At 37.1% G+C, this 26,882-nt stretch overlaps 1 protein-coding gene across 2 annotated transcripts in view; it reads left to right on the top strand.

The window, feature by feature from the left end:
• Window positions 1-26,882, top strand: part of GABRG2 (gamma-aminobutyric acid (GABA) A receptor, gamma 2) — a 72,713-nt gene that overhangs the window by 30,589 nt on the left and 15,242 nt on the right. For both annotated transcript variants that reach the window (XM_014948042.1, XM_014948041.1), the window contains exons 5-6: window positions 842-924; window positions 1,596-1,733. In XM_014948042.1, the coding sequence (XP_014803528.1) occupies window positions 842-924; window positions 1,596-1,733 (221 nt within the window). The remainder of the gene's footprint in view (window positions 1-841; window positions 925-1,595; window positions 1,734-26,882) is intronic.

The following is a 26,882-nucleotide window of genomic DNA, read 5'->3' as shown; positions in this document are numbered from 1 at the left end:
CCACCTCCTCCTTCCTTTCCAAAGCCTAAGTACCTTGCTGCTGATGGGCCAGGGCTATGTATAGATTAGCAACAATTAACGGACTGAATGAAAAATGGTAGAGTTTTTAGCAGGCACATCAGGGAATTAATCTCATTTAATTTTGGATTTCTAAAAGTATATGTCTCTGCCTGATCTATGGCACCTATACCACCTGAGTTATCATGGAGACTTTCCTGATACTCTGTGGAGAGAAACACCTTTTAGTACATTTTTCTTCTGACTTAATTTAAATGTCTTATTTTGGAATGAAATGAAGTATATCCTCACAGCACCCTTCCACTAGCTATGAAGGAACTCTAGATGGCTGTCTTGGATGTAGATGTCTAAATTTGGACTCCCATCCATCATTTCTGAAATAGCATTTTTGTCACGTAAAATACATTTCCCTAGTGCATTATGGCATGTTGTGACACAGAGATTTGTCACTGCTCATGAGATGACCTGTATATCACTTATGGATTTGCCAGTCATGAGCAATGCTGCCATTTCAGATGCACAGCAATAGAACTTTAATACCTTATTCTATTACACAGTCCAGAAAGTAGATGATCACGGCCTGTGTAACCGAAAAAGAAACATTGCTTATCGGTAACCACAATGTCTTCCTATGCTTGGAATATCCAAATTAATACATACATGCCAATAGTTTACTTTTGCTTTCTATATATATTTATTATATTTTTGCATATTTCATAGCCAGGTTCCATATTATTAAGAATCCTGTTTTACTTGCCATGATATAGCTTTCAGGACGAAGTTCTCAAGTACGTTCTGTACATCCTGATCTCTTTCTCCTCAGGCTGACAATTGATGCTGAGTGTCAGCTACAGTTACACAACTTCCCAATGGACGCCCATTCCTGCCCCCTGGAATTTTCAAGCTGTAAGTAACATGCTTAGAAATATCCTTTTCTGTCCTTCACTAAACCATTTATTATAAATTTATATTTACATATTTAGAGTCAGCAAGGTTTATGTTGTTAAGTAGAACCATAGTCCAATGGTTCTCAGTCTTATTTTGACCTTATTTTCAGGTACCATAAATGGTTACAAATATAACTGAGGAATGCTATGTAACTTCTGGGACCTATGCTTATATCTTAGTATAGCAGTAGAAATTTTTACTTTCCGGATCAAATTGTCATGACCTGATACTTTCTGTGCACGGGTGTTTTACTATTGCAATAGCTGGAATCAAGAGTTTGACATTCCCAAGCCAGGTCAGGGTGTGAATTCCTGGTCCAGCTGTCGACATTTTGGGCATAGCTGAAGGATGGGCAAAATTGCATTCCTATTGGGTCCACAAAAGTGGAAAAATCCTTTTTGAAAAATTTATCTCAAGTGATATTTTAATTTATAATAAATAAAATAAAATATGACATTAAGTAAAAGGCACTACAAAGTAACTTGAGAAAATCGTATCTATAATTTACTTGCAATACGCTTCTCCAGTTTTTTCTAGAAATAGAAAATAGCATTTTTACTCCCTGAAGTACACTAAAATCCTAGCAATCACTATGAAACAAAGCATTCTGTATTTTCCATTGCAATCAGATGGCTACCCAAGAGAAGAGATCATTTACCAGTGGAAGCGCAGCTCAGTGGAAGTGGGGGACACGAGGTCCTGGAGGCTTTACCAGTTCTCCTTTACAGGATTAAGGAATACTACTGAGGTGGTGAAGACTACTTCGGGTAAGACAACTGATCTATTTACTTTCAGATTCATTTAGGATATTATTGACAGAAAGAAAAAAAGAAAGATATCTCTGCTTCGAACTTAGCATTGGCACTTCACTGAACAATTACAGACCTTTAAATACCTACAGAACCATCCAGGCTTTAGTATTTCTGAAGAAGAACTCACAGGAAGTAAAATAAGTTGTTTTCTACTGTCCATTCTTGTCCTCCAAGAAATACTGTCAGAGCTGTCAGGAGAAAGCCACTACTACAAGGTGTGTGTGGGTGAGGGAATTTTCTGTCCTGCTTCAGTGTAGAAAGCAGGACAGCTGAGCCACTAAATGATAACCTGATACTGAATCCAATATTTTACAATCCCCTTCCAGCTTCCAGAAACAGAAAGACCTGCACAAAAATTAAATTCAAAGTCCCAGCTTCTTACTACAGCAGCTCCAAGTTTATTTTGTTCCTTAAAACAGGGCACATTCCACTCTCATTAAAGAGAACAGCCTTACAAATTGGAGCCTCAGATGATTTTCCTGCATATTTCTATCTCCTTGGAAACAAGTAATGGAATTTAGAATGATAAATGAGGAAGTACTCAGTGTTTAATCAAAAAAGCAATTTTAACCCTACTAACTAAGCAGAAAAATATGTCCTTCTAGATATATATATATTGTTTTATTTCTCAGTGGAAAGAAAAGCAGTGAATATAAGAAAGGATGTAAAGAGGAATTGCTTATTAATATTCTTGTATGTGCATGATATCCCTTGTCTTTGATTTCTTACTTTCAAAAAGAATAGTGAAATGAAAGCAGTTTTTCTTTTCAGGTTGCTTTTGATTTTTACCTTATCTTAGTGTTCTGGCAAATATATTGATTTTAATTCAGATATCTGTGTTAATTCTAACTTCAGAAATATCCCCATCCATTTTCTTTTGAAAAGGTCAGCATTGCTGTTATATTCAAAAGGCGGGTGAGATGTGCTGGAGTTGAGAGGACCCTGCTCTGTGTTACACTGGAGTGCAAACTAAGAGGCTGAGACTTAATTCAAGTTCCAACTCCTGAATCACTGGACATTAAGCACCAATGACATGTTTAGTCTTATGAGCAGGGCAAAAATGGAATGAAGCCTCCCAGCTGTAGCCACATTTGCCTTATGGCATGTTCTGCCATTTTAGCCAAGGAAGATATTTAGTCAGCTATTCAAGAAAGCATTTGACCTTTCTTATTTTCCCAGAAAAACAAAAATAAAGGTGCAAAAGAGGACAAGAGAGCAGCATGTGTGCAAGCCATAGCTGCTAATAACTGCCATTGCACATGACATAGGGGAGTTGCTCTCAAAGCAAAAATATAAACAGCAATACATCTCACCTCAGCCTGCCCATGCAGCAGGCAAAGCAAAAAAAGGCAGCAGTGTACCCAAGTGTGGTCTAAAGTCTCATCCTGCCCAGGTTCAAAACTAACTCTATTTCTGCCTTAATTCGAGTTTATTTGCACTTTTTCTTTCCTTTTCTACTTAAGCCATTCTCTCATAAGAAGCTACAAGCTTCAAATGCACTGATTCAGCACATCTTGCACTTGTGAATCAGAAGTACTCTCTAGTGTTCTGCTAACGTGAAGAAAGTGCACACTGGGAAACAACCAGTAAAACACAGAAAGCAAAAGGATACTTTCCCATGCAAAGAAAACCTTTTCTATATTCAGGGGATAGCCATTCAAGCTTGTACTACTCACGTGGTGTACCACCATAATGTTGCATTGGTAGTTTTTAATATGACTACACGCACCAGCCCTTTTAATTTGCTTTAAAAAAATTGGCAGCTAGCATGCACTTAAAAGCAGCAAAGAGTCACTCTAGTCATCACTTGAAATGCTTGTGAAAGCTACTCACCCTGCTGAGCTGCTTTCAAAGACCTGCTGAGTATAAAAACTTGGGAAAATGTCCTGTGTATATATTTCTTTTGCTGCAGTTACCTATATTTAATTTTCCTTGCTCCTCTTGTTTTTATGACCACAGATACGCAAGAAAATTAGATTTGATTTTGATCTAGGTGCAGTACCTAAATAATTAGAAGGTGGGGAAAAAAAACCAACAACAAAACAGAGACAAGTCTTGCCTACCTCCTACAAATATTTTCCGAAAGCTGGCAGAGCCTGAAGAGTGTTCACTGCTTACCTAAGTGCCTTTTTAGCGTGCCAGGAACTACAGTCAGTCTGTACTCCTCAGCCAGATCCACACTCTACATACAATTACTCTCTTACATGCACACATTTTCAACAGAGTTTCCCCCCAAAAAAGACAAGAAAAATATTCCAAGCTTATAGATTTATCAGCAACTTACGTGCAGCCTGAGTAGACAAGATTGAAATGTACAAATATAAATTTGTACAAATACAAACGTTAGAATGCCCATATAGTCTAAATAATCTTGAGACTTTATGCAACCAATTGCAGTGCTGTGTACAAAAGAATTCAGGTAGATACTAATGACAGTATCACTGCCAATGCTTTGGTGGGGATACGAGCGGTGGAATAGATGAGATATATACTGGCTATAGTGAAAGATACATGTATATAGGACATATGAGAAGTACACCGGAGATGGCAATGGAAAGACTACTGAGAAGCTGGAAGAAGGACTATATTATACTTCCAAGAACTCTTCCCCAAAATTTAGATGACAACAGAAACCAGAGAAATGTGAAGACAACAAGGGGGAATTAGAGAATAGGAGATTAAACGGTTACAGAATAGAAAGAGCCTGGGAGTAGCGTTAAGGCATTTGAAACTGGAGTAAACTTTCCATGTCTGCATTTACTCCATTTCAAAACAAACCCTTGTTTTCAGCTTCATGCCTCCCAGTGACTAACACATTCTAGTCCTCGAGGGCTATGCTTGCTTGGTGACAGGAGCAGAGAAAAGAATCAGAAAAGACGGCTGAGATGGTAATTTGGTAATTACAAACTCTGTTACCTCTCCTTCTGTCATGCCATGGCTGAACATTTGAGATCTGGGCTGAGTTACGGGCAGAGAAGGGCAAGGATTGTTTGAGTGTAACCTTCATAAGATCTGACAGACTTGCTGAAGTGACTACATTGATCTTCTGCTCTTCCTTTGCATTTGCTGCAGAAATATAAGATTAACTGAAAGGGCCAGATGTTGGAATTCTGTCCCTGATCAGTTAGCAAATCCCAACAACAGCAGCAAAAAGCAACTGGAATATTACAAATTATCCTGTCTGTTTCTCTTAGCTGAAATGATTCATCCTGAATTGTCAGCTTGTTTCTCTCCAAACAGTCACACCTAACTTTAATTTTCTTTGAAAGTCACAGACCAAGCAGTAAGAAATGACTTAGCTAATGGAATCCACTGTCCATTAATAGTGGGGACTGTAAGGAAAAGTTAACTCTCGACCTTTGACCCTATAAATATTTCATTAAAATGACCAAATACTCACTACATTTAATAATATATTACCTGCATATATGTTTTGCTTTTTCTCTAAAACCTATGATGTGTAAACAGTAGTGGTTTAGTTCAGATTATTTGCAATAAAGTGCATGTCAAGACACAATATCATGTAGGTTACATAAACTACTAGTTGACCTCACACACTTATAAACTCAGATAGGTTTAAGATTTATTATATTATTGACATATGTTCATAATCAGTGCTCAAACAGTGCATATCACGGTTGTTTATTAAGAAACTGCCATTTCTGCTCTGTGACCTTTTTGCTGACAGCATAAGGCCCTATCCACTGAATAGCAGTAAGGTTCTCCGATAAAAAAAGGGATGAACTAATGGAAAAGCCTTGAGAAAAAAAAATTCATCAACTGAAATGTGGATGGACGCTGCCATCCGTAGTTCTTACAAAGAAAGCATCAGATGTACAAAATCCTACCTCAGACCTAACGCTGAGATTACATAGAAAAGCCAGTTGCTTTCTGACATGTTCAGAGTTCATGTTGTGCTTACAGTGCCTTCAGTTACTAAAGGCTATGGGATTCATTAGACATATGGTCTATACGTGGAACAAATGTAAAAATCCAGCAAATGTGGCAGAAAATGGACACAGCACAAAGAGTTGTATCATACAATAAGCAGCAATAATAAAGCAAATAAAATAAAAAATGACTGCTCTAGCACAGGATGTAATTTTGCATCTTCCATATTCTCATTTAGTATTGCACAATACATTTAATCGAAATGAATGACAGTTCTTTTTTGCTTTAAAAACTACTCTATACCTATTTTCTGACCTTTTATATTCACCGTGGATTAAGAATAAGAAACAAATTAGGTGAGAAAACAGTCCAGCAAGCCCACCACTTGTGAATCCCATCAGCAAATGCAGATGTTCTTCACTTTTTTGAGGTCAAAATGAAAATATTACAGAACTTGTCTAAAATCACGTTATAGAACAAAAGGTGTCTATTGCTTAGGAAAGATTTCAAGGAAGGTTTTCTACAGAACTCTCTCAACTCAGACTTGACGAGCAAGAACAATGACCTTTCATTTTTCTCATTGTTACTGCAATGCAACAAGTGATACAGAAGTATAAGATTTGAAAAATATAATGCACAAGCAGATGAAACCAACCAGGGAAACGTTACACATTGAGAACAGGAAAATAGAAAAATTCCAGAATTTGTAATTAGTTACTTTAAATAAAGAATGAGATTGTAGGAAGGAAATAATGAAATGCACCAATACAAAATATGGGTAGTTGTGTAAGAAAAGTCTGGGGGCTGTAGTAGTTCGCAAACACACAAGGACAGAGAATGGGATATCATTGCAAGAAAACACCTTTTCTAGGATGCATTTACCAGTGTTTTGTGTAAACGTGGGAGAAATATTCACTGTTCTACTCTGTGAAAAATGATGTGAACTGGTTGCTGCATTCTGTTTGATTAATAAAAAAGTTCACTTTTAAGTACAACATTTTAACAGGGGAGTGCAGGAGAGTGTAATAAGTAAAGGGTTTAGAAAATATGACCTATGGAAATATTTGGAAGTATGGAACTGGTCTGGAAGAAAATATAATTGGTGATCAAAAGGGTAAAACAAACACACTGTTTTTAAGCCATAACAATAATCAGCACTAGTGCATACTATTTAGGGAGATTATAGAAACCCTAAAATCAGAGGTTTTTATGAAATCACACCCCAGACCAGGAGGAAAGGACTAGCTTATATCTGGAAATTCTTTCTGTCAATAGGAATGAATTTCATAAGAAATAGACAAACTAGACAAACTGCATTCCACTCACTATTTCAATGTTTTGAATGTATAAAATACTGTACTATGCAAAACAGTTTGTGAATGTGTAATTATGCAGGACAGATGGAGCTTCTGGTATTCCCAGTTCATTTCTGTGACTGGGTAGCTCCTTTTTTAGACCAGACATTGTGTATTGCTTAATCACAGAATCCATCCTGAATTTTTAATTAGATACAAAGGCATTATAAGAATAATCAATAAACCGCAATTCAACAAGCTGCACAGGATCCATGAGACTGGTGAACCAGTATCTGTAAATTCTTTTTTATTTTCTTCTTGTTCTGCATTTTACAGAGCTAATCGGAGCTGTGCAGTAGAGACAGCATATTGTTTAGTATTGATAAATTGGTAATTAAATATTTATCTTGCTATGCATCTATTAAGCCACATAAATAGATTTGGCTCTGATTTCTGTTTTATCAGGAAGATGTGGTGAAAGCTATTATGTTGTGGAAGAGGATCTATTTGCAGACTTTTATACTTTATTTTAATGCTGTTACCGTAATGAATTGACCCACTGGCAGGCAGACAGGATGCCTCTTCCCTGGAAGTGTTCAAGGCCAGGTTGGACAGGGCTTTGAGCAACCTGCTCTAGTGGGAGGTGTCCCTGCCCAGGCAGGGGGGTTGGAATTAGATGACCTTTAAGGTCCCTTCCAACTCCTTCGAAAAATATGTATCCAATTTGCAGAGGAGGAAAGGAGGACATAAGTTTGAAGTCAGAAAATCCAGCCAATTGTTAAATTTTTAAGTGTATCTCCATTGTTGTCTTTATGGTTTACGAGGATATTTATCTTAATAATATCCTTGTTTTTTGAAAAGCTATATTAAATTATTACCTTAAACATACTTGCTAAAAGAATACTGTCTCTGCAGGACAGTAAAACATTTAAAGCAGTAGACAGACACAATGGACTCAAAGGTCTATTTTTCTGTTTGCTGTTTCAAAGGAAATCCTCAATTCTAAATGAATATCCTTAAGATAATAACCCTAAAATATCTTATAGCTACATCTTGAGATTTTACTCCTCATATAAATATTCTTGACATCTGTCCAAAAAGACAGCACCAGGGAATATTTTGCTTATAAATTTTTTAAATTATTTTTTATTTAAAGTGTCCCCTATTTTAACTCACATGAACCACTGTTTATCATTAGTGTACCCAAGATAGCATTATTTGAAAGAAAAAACAGGGAGAGTTGAGTTATTTAACTTTTATATACCACCATTATGAAGGGTTACACACAATTTTATGAGCAGGAGGAAGATTTTTGTTATGGCGGTAGCTTACAACAGTTTGATATTGCTGTTGAAATAAAACCAGGTAAGGTAACTACTCCTGCATATTTTTTGAAGGACAATGAATAAAAAACATTTATCAACTATGAATAACAAACTTTTTTCAAATAATCCAGATACTCCTATCTGTTCAGTCATTCATCAAACCAGAGCAATTAAGGAATGTTTGCTAAAGTTACAGCTGTTGAAAATTTTGTTCATTGAAAATAATTAGTCTACTTCTCAGGATCATGTCTTTGAAGAGTAAAAACATGGTACAATTCCCTCAGTCCCATGCCTGTTTTATAATCCACATTTTCACATCCAACTTGGTTAATTGTCTGGCAAATGAGCATTTATAGATGAATTCACATGATTGCATAAATGAACTAATTCAGTAAGCAGGCTCTTTGGTTCCCCCCTGTCATGCACACATCCAAGACCTATGTATGGTCACTTTTTCAGAAATGCAAAATCAGAACACCTTAGAACCATTTCTCTTTATACAATCCCTGGGAGGCAGACAACAACAGGATCAAGCTGAAGGCTTCCTGAGAAACTGGACAACGAGCTGCAGACAAGAGGGAGAGACCTCTACTGAAATGGCTCGAGTCAACTGTATTTGGGTGTCTATTGTAGTGGCTGCTTCTTGGCAGCATCCCAAAAGACCTGAGAAAATCTGCACGGTTGCCTTCCCACTTTCTTTATTTATCCAAACACCTCCCTGTTCATCCTCTAGTCTGAAGATGTTTTTGAAATCACTATGGACCTATTCCTGTGACAGCAGAACAATAGGAAAATCCATGCCACCATAACAGAATAGGCCGAGGAACAGGAATTTAACACAAATGACATATCCAACAAGAAAGCCTGTAGATCTAAGTAACAGATAATAGCTAGTTTGGGCCCGTTTTCCTGCTCCAGACTCAGTTAGGACTGCAATAAAAAGGATCTTTCCAGTTTATGTGGCAAGTGTGGTTGCACCCATGTGAAAGGTTCCCATAATGTCCTTAGCTGCTGTAAGCCTCCCCAGGCAGAGCTGGATGCTCAGCAGAGAGACACGCCGAGCCACGGCAGCAGTGACCCAGCTGTGACTGGGGACTGAGGGGCCATCGCTGCTTTGGTGTTAATACAAAAAAGCATTCAGAGCACAAAGACTCCTTAACTTTTCTCTCTCTTTCACAGTGATGTGCTAGATCTGTGCAGTTTAATGGCAGGAAAAAAACCCAAACACCACCATTCCCGTGAAATGAATATATTTAAAATTCTCACAGATTGAAAGAATGTGACTTTTCTGTTGAGGTTTGTATCTGTATAGCTTCAGGTTTAGGCATTCAAGCTCACCTGCCTCTAACTAATCATATAAAGAGTTGAAAGGCTCTTTGATGATTATTTTTTATCTTTTGAGAGGGGGGTTAAAGCCTTTCTCAAAATTCCAGTGACAGTAATTCAGCCCTTTTTTACTCTCACTTTTTCCTAGACTCAATGTCAACTGAGTCACCACAGAAAAGTAAAATCATGACTGTCCCCAAAGAAAAGGGTTATCGGGACCTGAATCCTCTTTCAACCCACCCCAGCATGACTTCATAATTAGACAAAGACTCCTGAGGGTCAAGTTTATTTTTCAGAGTTTTTCTTTCTGAAGGTTTGCCGTATCTGAAAGCATGGCTGGCCACAGTTTAAATTGAGCTTCAGAAAGGTTGGGTAAGGATAAAAAGACTTAATATACAAGAAACCAGAGAATAAGGGATAATGTGGAATCTTATAAGCATTTCCACTGAATCTAATGCAGGGTAACTGCAAAGGCACAGATGTTAAAGGCAAGATTGGTTTTGTAATAAATACAGTTTTGCGGATATAAGAGAACATTAGCTTTAAGAAATAATATTTTTTCATTTAATAGCAAGAGAATAATTAGATCTTTTAGGAAATGTAAATTATTTAAAAATAAATAAAACCCATAATTTTGAAAGCTTTTCATTTTATGATAAAATTAGCAAATGAACAGAGTGATTCTGTGTCTTATAGCCTTTCTTGCAAATAACTAAGCATACAATTTTTTGTGATACCTCTAATGCCCCATGAATGTATTTTCATACAAACTGATGACTCTTTGAGACACAAAGCATATTAACATCCCAACTCCCTTCTTTAATTCCTGTTTGGAAATTAAACCATCATACTGCATCCACTGATTGACATCCACAGAATGTTGCAATATCACCACAGGAAATCACTGTAATTCCATACTTTGACCCTGGAACTAGATTTTATTGTAACGCATTGCGGTGAGAAATATTTGATTCAAAAGAATTAGACACAATGGCTCAGTAGTTAAAGAACAATGTATATCCAGAATTATTTTAACATTAAAATAATTCTGAATATTAAACATTTTTAGAAGAGTTTTCTTCATACTGAATAAGTACGTTTAAAATATTGATTTAAATAAATGTTTTATTCTGCTGGTTAAATAACTAAACTTCAAACAATCCTGTGATAAACTGGAGGGCTCCTGAGCACTTCCACATTTTGGCTGTAGACTCACAAGGTAACCCCTGTAACCTGCACACTGATCAGCACGGCACTGATCGTCAACTCCCTCACTGATGTTTCACTTCTAGACACCTTTTGGGTTCAAAAAATGCTTGTAGTACAAATATTTTAAGAAAATTTCTTTCACATTTTTTTCCTTTGGTCTTACCTTATCATCTTCCTGCTCTTCAGTGGAGAAAAACAAACTTGTTAAGTATGTTTGAAGGTGATGACAGCTTAATCTTCATGTTGTAAAGAGTGTAGGGATAGCCCATTTGAAATAAGTTTGGATTTGCCTGGAGGACATGTATGTCCTAAATAATAAACATATGCCTCTAAGGCAGTTCTTACACAGTTAAATCCCTTCAGTTTGCAAGTGCAATTTCTAGCTTCTCAATCTCATGTCATTACAGAGCATTTTTAGTAACCTACTTATCTAAGATGCTGTTTGTTGGGGGAGGTTGTCACTATATGTGAATAGATATAATTGAAAGACGGAGTGGAAGTTAAGACATACAAGTCTGCGTAACAAGAGTATCTGAGTCAGGAGGCATCAATGGGAGCTAATAATACTCAAACAGAGCCAAATATCCCATGTAAAAAGCAAATGAAACTAATTGAACACCACTAAGTTTAAAGAGACCCTCCCAGCAAGCTTCAGTTTTTAATGTTTTTCTATCAAATAGAACACAAGAAACAAAAAGAAAAAAAACTAGAGTGTTAAATGAAAATGTGTACAGTACGTGCTAACTTCCAAAATTCTCTGCAGTACCTTGTGATAATAAAATGTTCTACTTACATTTTTAGATACATGTTATCTACAATTCCTTAAAACTATCCAAACCCAACATATTCTCACAGAGGACTACAGTAGTGTAAGCTTGAGAAGTGGTCCTGCGTGAACTTTATGAGGTTCAACACGGCCAAGTGCAGGGTCCTGCACCTGGGCTGGGGGAAGCCCTGGTATCAGTACAGGCTGGGGGATGAAGGGATTGAGAGCAGTGCTGCCAAGAAGGACGCAGGGGTACTGGTGGGTGAAAAGCTGGACATGAGCCAACGCTATGTGCTGGCAGCCCAAAGAGCCAACTGCATCCTGGGCTGCATCAAAAGAAGTGTGGCCAGGAAGTTGATGGAGGTGGTTCTGCTCCTCTTACTCTAGTGAGATTCCACCTGGAGTACTGCGTCAGTCCTCAGCACAGGAAGGAAGGACATGAACCTGCTGGAGCAGGTCCAGAGAACATCCACAAAAATGATCAGGGGGCAAGAGCACCTCTGCTATGAAGGCAGGCTTAGAGAGTTGGGATTGTTCAGCCTGGAGAAGAGAAGGCTCTGGGGAGACCTTAGAGTGGCCTTTCAGCACTTAAGGGATGCTCATAAGAAAGATGGAGACACACTTTTTAGCAGTGTCTGTTAGAACAAGGGGTAATGTTTTAAACTAAAAGAACATAGATTAAGACTAGATATAAAGAATAAATGCTTTACTGTGAGGGTGGTGAGACACTGGAAGAGGTTGCCCAGTGAGGTGATGGATGCCCCATCCCTGGAAACATTCAAGGTCAGGTTGGACCAGGCACTGAGCAAAGACGGCTCTGGGGAGACCTTAGAGTGGCCTTTCAGCACTTAAGGGATGCTCATAAGAAAGATGGAGACACACTTTTTAGCAGTGTCTGTTAGAACAAGGGGTAATGTTTTAAACTAAAAGAACATAGATTAAGACTAGATATAAAGAATAAATGCTTTACTGTGAGGGTGGTGAGACACTGGAAGAGGTTGCCCAGTGAGGTGATGGATGCCCCATCCCTGGAAACATTCAAGGTCAGGTTGGACCAGGCACTGAGCAACGTGATTCCAGTTGAAGATGTCCCTGCTTATTGTAGGAGGGTGGAATAGATGATCTTTAAAGGTCCCTTCGAACCCAAACTATTCTATGATTCTATGATAATGTTAAGTACAGTAGTAATGTTCAGATATTTGTCATTACCATTTTATGTTTCACAAACATTGATTCCCTCATTTTTATTGGTAAAACAAATTCTTAATTGTAAATAGCATGTGTTTTAACATCACCTTTTTAAACAAGGCATAATCGTCCTCATTTTGATGTACATTATAGAAGCTATAAATATGCCACTTATCTCAAAAAGTGATACAGTCTATTAAGTGAGTTCTTTGCTACTCTCAAGAAGACTGCATAATTAAGGCTAAAGAGCTGCAGGATAAAATTTATGTAATAATACTTTCTTGTATCATGCCCTACATAAGAGAATTTTGAAATATTTTTCAAGATTTAATGCATGAAGTACCACAACACCCTTTGTGTGTCTTAATGCTAGTGACTAGAACTAGTCATGAAACTAGTCAGCAAATTGCTATTTATGGTTTTTTTGTATACAGTTTTAAGAATCGAGAAAATGATCAAAAATTTGACTATCGCAAATGCTTTGGTTCTGTTAATTGTAGCTCAATTTCTTCTCTTGATCTTGAGAATATGAGTTTGAGGATGAAATAGAGCCAGTGTAGGTAAAAATAAGTCATACAAGGTTGCTTCTGTTCTGTTAGTGTATAGGTTAAAAAAAAACACCTCTCTTTCCTTGCCCCCCTCCAAAAATCCTAAAACGAGTTCACGCCCTGTCCATTCAAATCACAGACAGCAATCACTGTTTGACCTCACTTAACATCCCTTCTCTACTTATGCAAAATACAAAAGTAGATAGTCAATAAAGAACTGTTGGTGATTTCTTAGATTATTTTCTGCTGTTATCCAATAATATTTATTTAAAAACAAAATAAAACAAGTTTGAATACTTCCAACCACCCTTGTAGTTCACCAAAATGTCCTCTCTTATATCACTGTAGCAATCTACTGGCCTGGAACACAGCTATTAGATTGTTCCAACTGCAAAATCATAAAGTGAAACAGTAATGTCTTGGAACTGCATATCTTAACTTTGATCGTACAAGTGCAATAGCAATAACCAGGGCAATCCGTGACAGTGTCCTGTCACCCAGCTACATTTGCTCTAGTGCAAATCTGAGCTAAGAAGTAAGAGTTCTTGAATAACTCTATTTGTTGTCATACTGGGAAAAGAAAGAGGATTATTGAATATGAAGAAAATAAATTAATTTTCTTTTTCCTATTATTATTTTTTAAAAGAATAATTGTCAAAAACTGTATGACTAGATTTAGCAATACTGAAAAAAAAAAAGTAGACTTTCAAGTATAGGTAGACAAAATCCCTGATATCCTTCAGTTCTGAGAGAGACACTATATCTCTATTGACAAGAAAAGCAAAGAAATTCACTGGGAGAATTTATTACTAATGAATAGTTCAAATATTAAAAATCCACTATGGCTCTATCAGTTCAAGAAGAAAAGTGAAAGAGGAAAAGAATACTGAATACTGGAATATGGAAACACAGTGTTTCTGAACTCGTGAACTGGTTCCTTTTATGTGCCAAGAGCAAATCCCACCAGTGCCCCCCATAGGAAAGGTACCACAGTACCCTCCCACCGAAGGTACAGCAATTTGTGTTGGAATATAGACCTGCCGATCATGGTAGCATTATTTCAGAGCTTTATAATGACTAAGACTGATGATGTTGAACTTCCTACCAGCCAGCTGATCTAGGATAGCCCAGCAGGTACGTCATTAGATGTGGTAGTGACAGTTCTGTGCCGGAGGATGAATCATTTTACACTTGCAATAGTTGCCACAGCTTAGGTTATGTTCTGAAACAAGTCAATATAAAAGCAACAACAATCAGACATTCCCCTGCTGAGTTTGCCAGCCTTGGTGCCCACCTCTTCTTCATTACGTAGCTTTACAATTAACCATACTCCCTGAATATAATGCTGTACTGATGAGGCTGATGAGTTGGGAGGAAAAAATCTCTGCCTCTTACCTCTTTATCTCTGGCCCACCTCATTCCTAGTGCTACATCCTTAATAGTTTTAAAATGGGTTTTTGTTTCCTGGTGTGATAAAAAGATTTTCTCTAGGGAGAATTCAGTAAGAAAAATGAATAGTCCTCTGAGCAGAAGGGCTGATTTCTTACAGATTTACATCTCATGGCAGAATTCCTTACTATCTAATGAACATGTAAATGCCAATTTAAGCTTTTTCAACAGCTGAAGCATTCTTCACAGGTGTTCTCCAAGTCATTTCTCTGGAGTTTAACACGAAGCAAATTAATGCCTTAACCTTTCCTGGGAGGAAGAGCGTATGGAGTGCCTGATGTTGTGGAAAGCAGTAGGGTAGCATTTTATGACAGTCCCTAAAATCCCTCTACCTGTCTCTTCGACACTTTGAAACTTCTGTCTTAATAGTTATAATTGATTAATATTTCAGAATTATAAAAAAGGAGGGCCTGAGATAATATAACCTTGATATTTCTCTAAACTTTAAAAAAAGCTCATATAGTACCAGTTTTGAGGCTTAGAAAAAGGAGCTATTCATTATTTTTTTTGTTTTTAATTACATTTCACAAGCCATTGTAATTCCAACCTCCAGATGGGAATCAAACTCTACAAGCCAGAGTAACAGAATGAAGATATTGGGAATTAAACTGACATCAGGAAACAACTGAAACAATCTGAGAAGTGTTCAGCCTAATATTTATAGGTTGAAGAACGGCAATTATTTTGCACACAGCTCAGATAAACAGTATGGATTTGGTGAGTGGAATTAATGAGACAGTAATTTGCCAATACATACTGAACTTTCATATGAAGATTCTGTAGCAGACTTGAGAAATGTTCTTAAAGTAATATTTGACTCTAACACCTCTGAAAATTCAGCCCAAGCTGAAGTTCTTCATATATACAGCCTACACTTCAGACTAGGTTAGTAAAATGCTGCAGCTTTATTCCACCTGTACTAGCTAAAATCAAAGATAAATGTATGATAATTGTCAATATACCTGAATATTGTCAATATCTGAATGCAGCGCCACAGGTACTACCCACGCGCAAAACTTAAAGTACAATATAAAAATAAATTAAGGGAAAAAGTAGCCTTTCAGAAAAGGGCAATGAGGAATATTATTTTTTGATATGGCAAAACCGTAATTCTATAACTCACATACTCGGAGGATGCAAACTCTTTCTTCTAGATATAATTTCTATGACAGTGGAATTTTTATCCAAGATCAGGGTTGCTAGTTCATAGTAATACAACTAACGAACAAATAAACTGTTTCATGTTGAGTGCTGGTTAGAGAACTTTGTTTACACCTGCGTTCATATTTTCAAACATTCACTTTGCTTAGAAAGGTGTTCACATAGAGTTGTTAGAATCAAGAAACAGGGAGGAAACAACATCAGTAAAACATGTATTTTTCAAAAACTACCATCAGTCATCTTCCTTTGAACTTATTCTACTTCTAGAAATAATAAAATGTTTAGAATTCAGCTGGCTGGGAACTGTTGGGAACTGGCTGGGAACTTGAGAGCACTGCTGTCATTTCCACAGTAAAAACTGAAAGTCATGACAAAACCCCCAAACCTCGGACTTCTCTTTCTCACTCTGCTGAACTATTTTGAATGCTCTCTTGGCTCTGGCTCCTCCTTCTCTCCCCACTGCTGTATGTGCATAGGAATGGCAGAGTGCTTGCAGGGAAGGGGCCAGCAAAGCTGAACAGCAGTGGAGGCCTGCCATGGAGGAGTGCTGCATTTGCCCAGTGGGAATGCTGGTTTCCTGAAGGAAACTGGATGGTATTTCCAAATCCACATCCCTTCCAGGAAACTCATGAGTTCCTTCAAAACAAATATTGTTTTGTTTGGTGTAAGAAGTTATTGCTTGCAATTTTATTGCTTTGTCTCTTGGGGTTAGACTACCCTTCTCTCTTATGGCACCTGAGTCATGACTGACTTTGCCTCATAGAGAATCTCTCTATCAAGTTACACCTGCAAGATATGAATGACTGCTGCATCATTTCTGCATCCAACCCACCATCATAACTCTTCATTCTTTTATGATAGCAACCTGCCCAGAAAGATAAATGCAAAAAGTATTAGATAACTCTTTTGAGTATATTAACTTTTTTTGGTGCCTAGGAGCTTTAGCTCTCTTTGGGCTACAAATACAGCAGCTAAACTTCTAAAAAACAATGTAGGAGACCTTACAGAGATTTAGCTTCCAGTGACATCATATCACATCACCAGAATGCAGAGTACATTCCAGCCAATGTGGTAAAGCTCATTCCATGCTTCCCTCACCACAGTCCTGTGGGACTCCAAATGCATCCTTCTCTTTATGCCACACAATGTTTCAGATTCAGAATTCCCAGTTCATTTTTAAAAGCTTTCCAGGACATAACATTTTGAAATGTTAAAAGAGAAAAGTCTTAAAAAGACACAACCCGTGGGATTCACAGTGTTATAACCTCACTTTTAAGAAAAGATTAAGAGGTTGCACTTCTTGGCCTGAAAACACACAATGTGATGGTATTCACACTGTGACATGGAATGGACACTCCCAGGGGAACCTGTTTTGTAGTAGCTGTGAACATCATCCTGAATATGTCTGTTTGAGAAATAAATAGTTCTTCAAAGGTCTCCTCTTGAAAAGGGCAAGTCACTTAAATACCTTGTAGGATTTGGACTAGGGTGATTAGCTACACCTAGAAGCTCTGTCTTTATTCCTGTGAAGCTGGTAACTGAAACTTCAAGATGGTATCTGTAGTCTTTAAAGAATTTTTTTACATCCTAAACTCGATCTGTTATAGTTCAAATGGCAATGCTGGTTATAAATTATTCATGATTCATAGCTATCTCTTCTGAGACATGATCTTCAAACTAAGCATCCTCTCATTCTCTATTCTTCCCTTCAGGCCTGTTGAATGCAGGCCCGTGGCCTGGCTTACTCTTGCTCTTTACATTAAGTAAAATTTTAGAACATCATGTCATTGTTTGCCATTTTTCATAGTTTCTCTCTCTTTTTCTCTCACTATCCTCCAACATCATCTACGTTTTTTAACTCCATCTATGTCAATAATATCCTCCTAGAAAGCTCAAGAGGTTAAAAATACACCCAAACACATTTGTCATCTCCTTTCTTACTATATAAATAACTGTTCTATTAGAGCTAGTTTCTTCCATTTCATTTCCTCACCAATCACACCTTAGACTATTTTGCAACACCTACTTTTGCCAGCGGATGTTTCTGCTGTTACACGTTAGCTGTGGTTGTGAACAAGATTAATTTGCACATTGCTGAAGGTTTGCACCTGGTTTCTGCAAGACAAAATGCTTAAGAAAGCAGAAACAATTTGGAATCTGCATACAGAGCAGGCGTTGTCCTCCGGCAAACCCAGAGCCCAGAGGATACTGTTTACCTCTCAATCATTAGTCCACAATAACCTTTTGTAGAGGAATATCTCAAATTGGAAAACAAACACATTTGTGATATTTTTATTTGAAATAATTTAAATAGTTAGAAAAACCCACAAGTAGGATTCAGAGTATCTTATTTTTAATAGGCATAGATGTGAACTTTGGAGCACTCTTTTCCAGGTAATTTGGCAATCTCTTATAGCAATATAATGGATTTATCTATTTCAGAATATTGAACAAAATGTCTCTGAAATTATTCCACATTTCTCATTGGAACAATTCAGTTTTTATTACCAAGATGTTATAGTTTTAAGGCATGGTTCTAATAAATTTTAGATGTTTACAAAACGTTGACAGTAAAAACGTTACTCTCAAACAGGTGAACCTAAATGCACATCCAGATTCTCATGAAAAAAATTCTAATCCTTTTGTGCAGGATTTATGATATTTTAAAAGCTTTTCAAAAATCATGTGTGTATGACTACATAATATAGTCACGGACATAATATATTACTTATTTATGTAGTATACATGACCTCATGTCATGTATATTACATAAATAAATGATCTTTTATTAAGCTCAGTTCATGGCAAACTAACTCTAGAGCTCAAAATCCTAGTAGTCACCAACTATCTTGAGGCAGCTTCCCGAAACGCGTACATTAACAGGAATAACCTGCTCCAATATAGCCATTTACACGTACAGCAGGAGAAAAGTACAGCTCATGTGGGAGAGAATGCAGTTGTGTCAGACAGCACGGACTGCTCAGAAAGCAGGCAGGCAACAGAGATATATTCACCAAGACAGAGAATGCTGTTCTTCTCATGCCCTGAACAAACCACACAAGATAAAAATGTTTTGTTCTTTTGAGCAATGTAGTCCTCTGTAATAGCCAAACACATAATATTTTTCAGGATTCCTGTATATTAGATTAGAAAACCAATTTCTTTTGAGTCACACTCACTCTCCTGAGTCAAAAGGTGCTCTTTGAATTAATCCAAACTGGGTTTACTCTGGTATAGAGAATTTTTACAAGCCAGAATTCTCGTTGGGTAGGACCTATGAAATAAACTTAAAAACATACATGCAGATATGCATAAATTGGCAAAATAGAATGTACGTTCTCCAGAATGACCAAACTCTGAGCACAGACCAACCATGGCTTACTTAAATTTCTGGTTGTATTTGTGAGATTTAAATACAACCGAACTAAACTTATCTGTAGAAGTTAAATGCAACTGTCTCAGCTTCAGTTCTAGGCAGCCACATATTGACAGAGGAAAACAACAAGTACACTTTTGTCCACCTTTAAAAAGATCCTAACACAATCTACATAGATCTATGACTATTGTCACTGTAAAACATATGGGGGAGGAGCTCAAAACTGAAGCAGCTTTATAGGTTACAGGCATAGGTGGGAAGTGTCCTTCTACTTAACAGTCTAAGAAACCAGTACTTCTGTTGGGCATCTGTTTTTAAGGGTCATTTTACCAGCGTCCATATCTCAAAAGAAGTAATCATACCATTCACAAACAGTAACGTGTCATTAGATATAAGTAAAAAAGATAAACTACCTAGCCCATAAATGAGTAGCACTGATGTCGGGATCCCTGTCAGAGCTGCATTTGGCTGCAGGATCAGAAAGGTGCCCCACAATAAGAGCAGAAGGAGCATAGGGCTCAATTTCCTAGTACAGAAATGGACCTTACGTTGCTACATACAGATAGTAAAATTACCATGGCAATCACTACTGTAATTTAAAAAAAAACACCACCAACATCAATGAATACTAAAATTTCACAAATAAATTACAAAAAGTGTATTACTTTTCTCCCTTCTTCCTTTCAACTTTATGTATAAAACACACACACAGATGTGTTTGAGACTCATTCAAACAGCAACTCCTCCTGCTCTAACCAATTTTTATGTTCATCTGCTAATGCAGATGAATACTAAGATATGCACTGGAATTCCTACACAAGTACTAGTAAACCTTAAACCAAAAGTTAGTGCTAGAACTCAGTTTAGCAAGGTCCATGAACAACCCCTCTTCTTACCCGTGTACGTGCGTTAACAAGTTTCTCATGGACTTACTATGTCAACAAGTAGAAGTAGAAAGCTGATTGGGAGGACTCCCTGCAGAATTCTGCAAGCTCTTCAACACTGAAAGTATTCATGATAAAAGCATGAATTTTTAAGCAACAGAATTATCTTTTGCTACGTAATTCAATTTTAAGTCAATATTCAACAGAGACAAATAATGGAAGCTTAAAATGCACTTATGTATTGCTGCCAGCTGTGCCTGTCATGGATAAAAGGAACAGAAAATTGTGGACTGTCTCTCTCAATGGCATAATCACTATCTGGTTTATGCACTTACTTACATTTTAATTAACTACTTAATGAATGATCTGGTTACTTTTCAACTACATAGTGGTATCCCTGTAAGAATCAGAAGTAGCAGGAAGTTCAGTATTACCATAACAATTCAAGAACTGATACCATTTAGTGGTTAGCCAGATCCTGAATATGGACAAGTTTTTCAGTGGAAGGTACAGGGATCCAATCCTAGATGACAATAAAATAATCTAACTCTCATACATGTGTCACCTTTAATATTCTTTCTTTTTTGTAAGCCCAAGTGCATGAAGGTTTTATTCTTTTCCAAAATTCTGTTTTCTGAATTTTCTTATCATCTGTCTGTGTCACCTTGTTTCCATGTTTGATAAAAACTTTTTCAAAGTATACAGCCTGCTTTTTTTTTGGCAACCCAGAAACATGACAAGACATGAACATGACAAAGCTGAATGAAGTTTGTTTTTTTCCTTTGTATTTTAAGAAAAAAAGTTTGGAAAAAATGCAGAAAGTTTCCGATCAATCCTTATAGTGCTAATTATGGGCTCTGATTTTAAGTGGGAATATTTATGAGTTTATTTTGCTTTTTGCATGACCAGGCCTACATTGGTACTTTTTAGTATCAGCAAAACCAGAAAGTATATTTACTGTTTGATATGCCAGATGTTGGTGAAGCACACAGTGTGCACAGGCTCTAAAGAACCTCCAAGATGGGTTGAGAGAAGAGAAATAGCTTTCCTATAGCTCTACAGCTGCTGAGAGATCTGGGACTAAACCTGAGATATCTTGCCTGCTGCAGTGTCCTAATCAATAACCTACACGACTTCTTTGGGATATTTTTGTGCCATGTTGTTTTCCAACCAGCTAATTTACATTTTACTACATATCTTTGTTGGGTTCTGGTGCTCAAAGTCATCTTCTTTTATTAGTGAGCTGCCCTAGCTCTCTGAGGCCCATGACATTTGGTAGCTGATCACACTGAGCTCTAAAGAAAGTTGGGTTTGATCTGTACTACTTTTGCTCCTTGATGTTTTGCCTTCCAGGATTTCATACCCGAGTGAGTTTTAGTCTTTTCTTGGTTACTCAGATTGGTTTCCTGGGGGTTTAAAACGAAATATTCACTGATGAAATCTTCTAAAATATTTAAAGGAAGCCAAAAATAAATGGAATTGAAGTCCTGAAAAAAAAAATAGTGCTAGAAGTCGAGCAATAAGGCATGTTGTATTCCTCCCAGCATCCCTCAGGCTCTTTGTTTATGGTACTGTCTTTCCAGTAATCTCCCTGTGCATTCAGTGGAAGTGAGATGCTGGTGTTCAAGTCGTACTTTCTTGTATAAATATTTCTTCTGCTGGGGGCGGGTCACACAGAATGAATCTGTGAAATCTGTAGCTCCCTTGCAGAACATTGCTTCCATGCAGTCATGCCTTCTCTCCTCTGGAGAGGAAGTAGAAGAAAACATCAAGTTTTATTGCAGCCTCAGGTTATGTAATACTGTCTCTTGGCTCTCAAAATAACTGGAAACATCAAGATCAAAGATTAAATGTACTGTATCCTCAGATTCCTCTTCTCTCACAATGAAAGGCTTTCAGAGGAATTCCAGAATGACCTTTGCCATGCAAGACAATTTATAAAGATGTAAAAGCAAATCTGAGAAGTGGTGTTTTATGAATTGTGTTAGTCTTGTGCAGTCATTTCAGCAACCAGGACATGCATAAAGCTTGTTAAACAGTACTAATTTCAAGGAAGTTTTCTAACACGTCTGTAAATCTGTTGTTACTTACACAAAAAATACTAAATACTTTCTTTTCTTCTACTGTAGCGTTCACCAAACCAAATAGGTTTGTATCTAATTTTCAACCATGTTGGGCAGCCTACAGTAGAGTACCTAGATGGCACGTGGGTCTCTTGTTCAGCCAGTATGGGAGCAGTTCTGTCCACAGACTCACCCACTGACCACAAACAGAGCCCTGATGTCTTAAAACAGATCAGCTGAGATGACACCATGACGGGAATTGGTCCACCTAGTATCTGACTCCCTTTGGGAGTTTTCAGTCTCTTTTGATTGACCATTTGCTTTTAATTTTGTTATTTCAGGTATTTAATACTAGCAGTTTTTAACTGATGTCCCAAAGTGCTACATTTAACTACATTCCCATTTTTACATGTTATATTTATCTTATTACCTCTGGAGTTACCCACACTCCCTTTTCACACAAATCCTTTGCACAAATGTCTAGGAAGTCCAAATACATAGACCCATGATATAGTACAAAAGTTGTGCTTTACCCCATCTGTAAAGCAAAAAAGCCACCACTTTGTGCTTTTTTCTGTGATACAAACTGGCGAAAATTTCAACAAGATACAATTTACATAACTTTGACAAGTCTTACTTCATGCTATTTCATAAACCTGATAGTGTGTTTGATCTGAATCACCAGAGACGTGGTGTACTTCATTCTTTGAAATACGGAAACAAACCAGTTATTTCCAATTCTCTCTGTATGTAAAAGCACGTAAGTTGGATGTTGCCAGGAAGCAGGCATACCATCTGGATACCTTGAAAGGAATGAAATCCAATAAAACATATTTCTTACTTACTCGCAGTGGTGATTTCACCATATCTTAAAACCTGTATTATTATAATGATAATATGTCAAATATTCAAAATTCATCAAGTTATTGTTTAAACACGCATGGAGCCCTTATCTATAGGTAAGTAATTTTTTTGACGCAGGCAGCTTTTCTTTAGGTATTCATGTAACAACCAGACATCCAAAAGAGACAAGGACACAGGATGCCTGACTGTGTCAGGCACAGCAAGATTTCTAACAGAACAGCACCCCAACTGGTTGTGCTGCCTGGAAATTGTGGCTTTCTACTTTCTCATATTACTTGAGATTTCTGTCATCCTCACATTTTCTCATCTCTTTGTTCCAATTTTCTATCACAGTAAGTCAAAGAGGTTATTTAGAAACCTAACCACTCCTAAGCATTCAGAGATGAGATGCTGAGCTTTCATCCTGGGATGATGCTTCCTAGGCGGGAGGAGAGTGGCAAAGGGAGCAGAAGGTTTTATAATTTGCAGATTATTTACACACTGGAGCATAATGGTTCACTCACAGCAGTTGCAACCTATTACACTGTGCTGCTGCCACATCCAAACACTAATCCTGCACACTAAAAATCCTCATGTGTTAGCTGCCTTCAAAAACAAACAAAAACCATCAGCTGTTTGTAATTACATCCCCAAATAGGAAAAAATCATATGTAAATATATAGGCTCAGCAATTGTTCATTTTCCCTCTGAACTTTTAGTATTCACAGATGGAGCCTTAGAAACAAACACATGTAAATTTACCTTACCTCAATACATTTCCACATATTGACATTTTTCAGTAACAAAAAATTCATAGGGTGAATCTTTCTCTGTGAATTTTAAGGGAAGGTGGGAACAACAGTAATAGATTTTAATTACTGTCTAGTGTCATTACATTCTTTCCTCCTATAATTAGAAACTAATGAGAAGTGGAACACATTCTGTCAAATGAACTGAGAAAACAGCACTTCAAGTGGAATGAGTGGCCAAGGACCAAATAAAATCGAGAACTGTCGGGCAGAAAGTCATGTCATACATAAAGAAATTTCATTTGCTTGGATGGCTATAATGATTCATCTCATTTTGCAGGAGTTTCATCAGCTGGGGTTGTCATTTCACACAAACATAAACTAATTTCAGTTCTCTTCTCCCTACTCCCGCAGGAAATCAAGGTGTTTGATGTCAGACACACTCACATAAAGACACACAAGTTACTCTTAAAAACCGAAAAAAGAAAGACAAAATCTCCTCCCATCCCCTGCCTTCCGCCCTGCTGTGCAATGCAGTTAGGATTCATCCTTTGGAATGTAAATTGAAAACCAGGCTTGCAGCTATCTGAATCCCAGAGATAATCTTACATAAATGGACTATAGTGCAGGCTTTGTCAAAGCCTTAATATTGTTTTACCTCATTACATAATCAAGCTATAATCACGGCTTAGAAATGGATATAGAATTGGGGTGAAATCACTTAGTCCAGCTGTTGTGCTGTATCAGCAATGACCATGAATCACCCCATTCTTTATGTAATGCCCAGACAGAGCAAGTACCAACAGTCAGGTAGAGAATAGCAACATTTCCAAGTGCTTCAAGTCTGTTCCAAGCAAATATCTACAACGCCATGGCAGATTTTCTTTCTTTCTTTGCCCTAAAGGCTAAATATTCACTGTATTTTATTTCACATCATGACTTCCCTATGACACAATAGTGGTATTTTGCTGCTAAACCTCAGAGGGAAAGAGATTGTCAAGCATTTTTGAAAAGGAAGAGACTTAATTATTTTTTGAAACTGTCTGGTGCTTATGCAGTCTAAAAATGAGTCAATGAAAGAACTAAAAACTGTGAAGGACAGAAACAATGAAAAGGGCATTTAGCAAAGGATGAGCTAATGAGAAGGTCTCATGGTCAATATCCAGGGGATAGTGTTCTTTCTGATTTTGCCTTTCACCCAGACTTTTAATTTCTAGCTGTGGACACAAATCTCATCAATATCAGCTTATGATCAGCACCAGGATCAAATTTCTATCCTATCTTTATGAAAATTCACTCATGTGCCCAGTGATCAAATATGTCAGCTGAAATTATTTTCTGTGATATACGTAAAACCATATTGCACTGGAGGAGCTAATATCATCTCTTCATGTGATAAATGACCAATTTTAGAAGTACTGTTTCATTAGTACTGAACTAGACAGACTTAAGAACTTTCTGATCTGTTGGAAGAAAAAAAGCCCATCAAAAATAGGTTACCTTAGGTTTTATACAAGAGAACCATTTGAATAGGTTAAATCTGAATCCTCATAGAAAATTGTGGGTTTAGAAAAAATACTACATTTTCCTCTTACCACCGTAACAGTGCAAGACATCTCACTGAACTGCATTTTCAGACTGACTCAGACCCTCATCAAGACAATAAATGCCAGCAGAATCCCAAGTATAGACCCTGCCAAAGCAAGAAGAGAGACGGGGACAAAAGCCAAATAAAGATCTATCAGGACAAATAAACCAATCTTAAACTATTTACATGATTTTTCATCCCAGATTAGTGCTGCACTGTACAATACAGTCCACAGTCCGACACTGTCCTGATTTGAAGAGAGAGATCTGATTGCGCTCCCCTATTCTCCTCTTTTCCTGCCCTTCCTGGGAGCAGTAAACTGCACCCAGCCACTGCTGAGCAGAGCATGCACCAGAGATCTGGTACCATCACTTGTTTTGACATGAAAAAGAAAAGGCTTTGTCCATGTTCGACCTTTTTGTTTGTTTGTTTTTTATTTCTCCACTTGTAGCAGCTGTTAGGCAGCCTTGCTGCCCTCCAGTGTGCAAGAAGTGGACGAAGGGCACACAACATAAAATGTTTTTTCAACAGGCAGTGCCCCACAAGCTTACCAATGTTTCATTATTACAGAATATCTGTGTAAAAACGGCACCAAGCCTGACACATTTTTAGAGGAGAAAGATGCATTTAGGATCCTTTTGGTCCTATTTGCTATTATTTTTATAGTCAGTATTGGTCCAGTAGATGGGCTTTTGAAGAGCTAGAGAGAATTAGAAGTTCATATGGGATTCAATAGGATTTTGTATGTAGTTCCAGCCCAAAAATGTATGGCATTGAATTCATTCACAACAATATGCAATAATACCAGCTCGAGAAAAATAACAGATGTTATTTTCACATTTTCTAGAAATCTGAATATTGCAGACTAAGCCAATAAACCCCTTGGGTCTGGGACATTCTTGTTTTATGTGTGGGTACACCATGAAATAAAGTTGTCAATGATTAAAGTCTTTCAGTTCTGTTAAAATATGTTAGACTTTTTTTAAAACTGTTTTTTTTTTCCAAATTCATTGAGTGTCTATTTTTCTAAAAAATACAATTAATTCAGAGCTTACTTCGAATACTAACAACAAAGAACTTATGACAAATTCCTACCTTAAAGGAGGTATTTTTAGAAAACAAGTTACTATTTTAATGGTACTTCCATGTATCGTGACTAAAACCAAGAAAACACATCTTTTCCATTAAACTTCTATTTACCTATTCATTCTTTTAAAAAATTTGAACAACAGTGCTAGCTGTGATCTCTGCCTAACAGAAAATGAGACTGTTGGCCATGTCAACAGTAAAAGAGAGAAAGAACAAGGATGTATCTATTAGTTATTTATGAGGAAAAGAAGACAAATTCTGCTGCCACAGTTGTTCTTCATTAACAATTCATATAGTTTATACTCATTACTTGTAGCATAAAGGTGATGTTACTTTGGTAATACTTCTATCATA

This window comes from Calidris pugnax, unplaced genomic scaffold (assembly GCF_001431845.1).
Source record: "Calidris pugnax isolate Ruff unplaced genomic scaffold, ASM143184v1 scaffold27, whole genome shotgun sequence".
In the NCBI taxonomy this organism is placed as follows: domain Eukaryota; kingdom Metazoa; phylum Chordata; class Aves; order Charadriiformes; family Scolopacidae; genus Calidris; species Calidris pugnax.
This window is presented reverse-complemented; position numbering and strand designations above follow the sequence as displayed.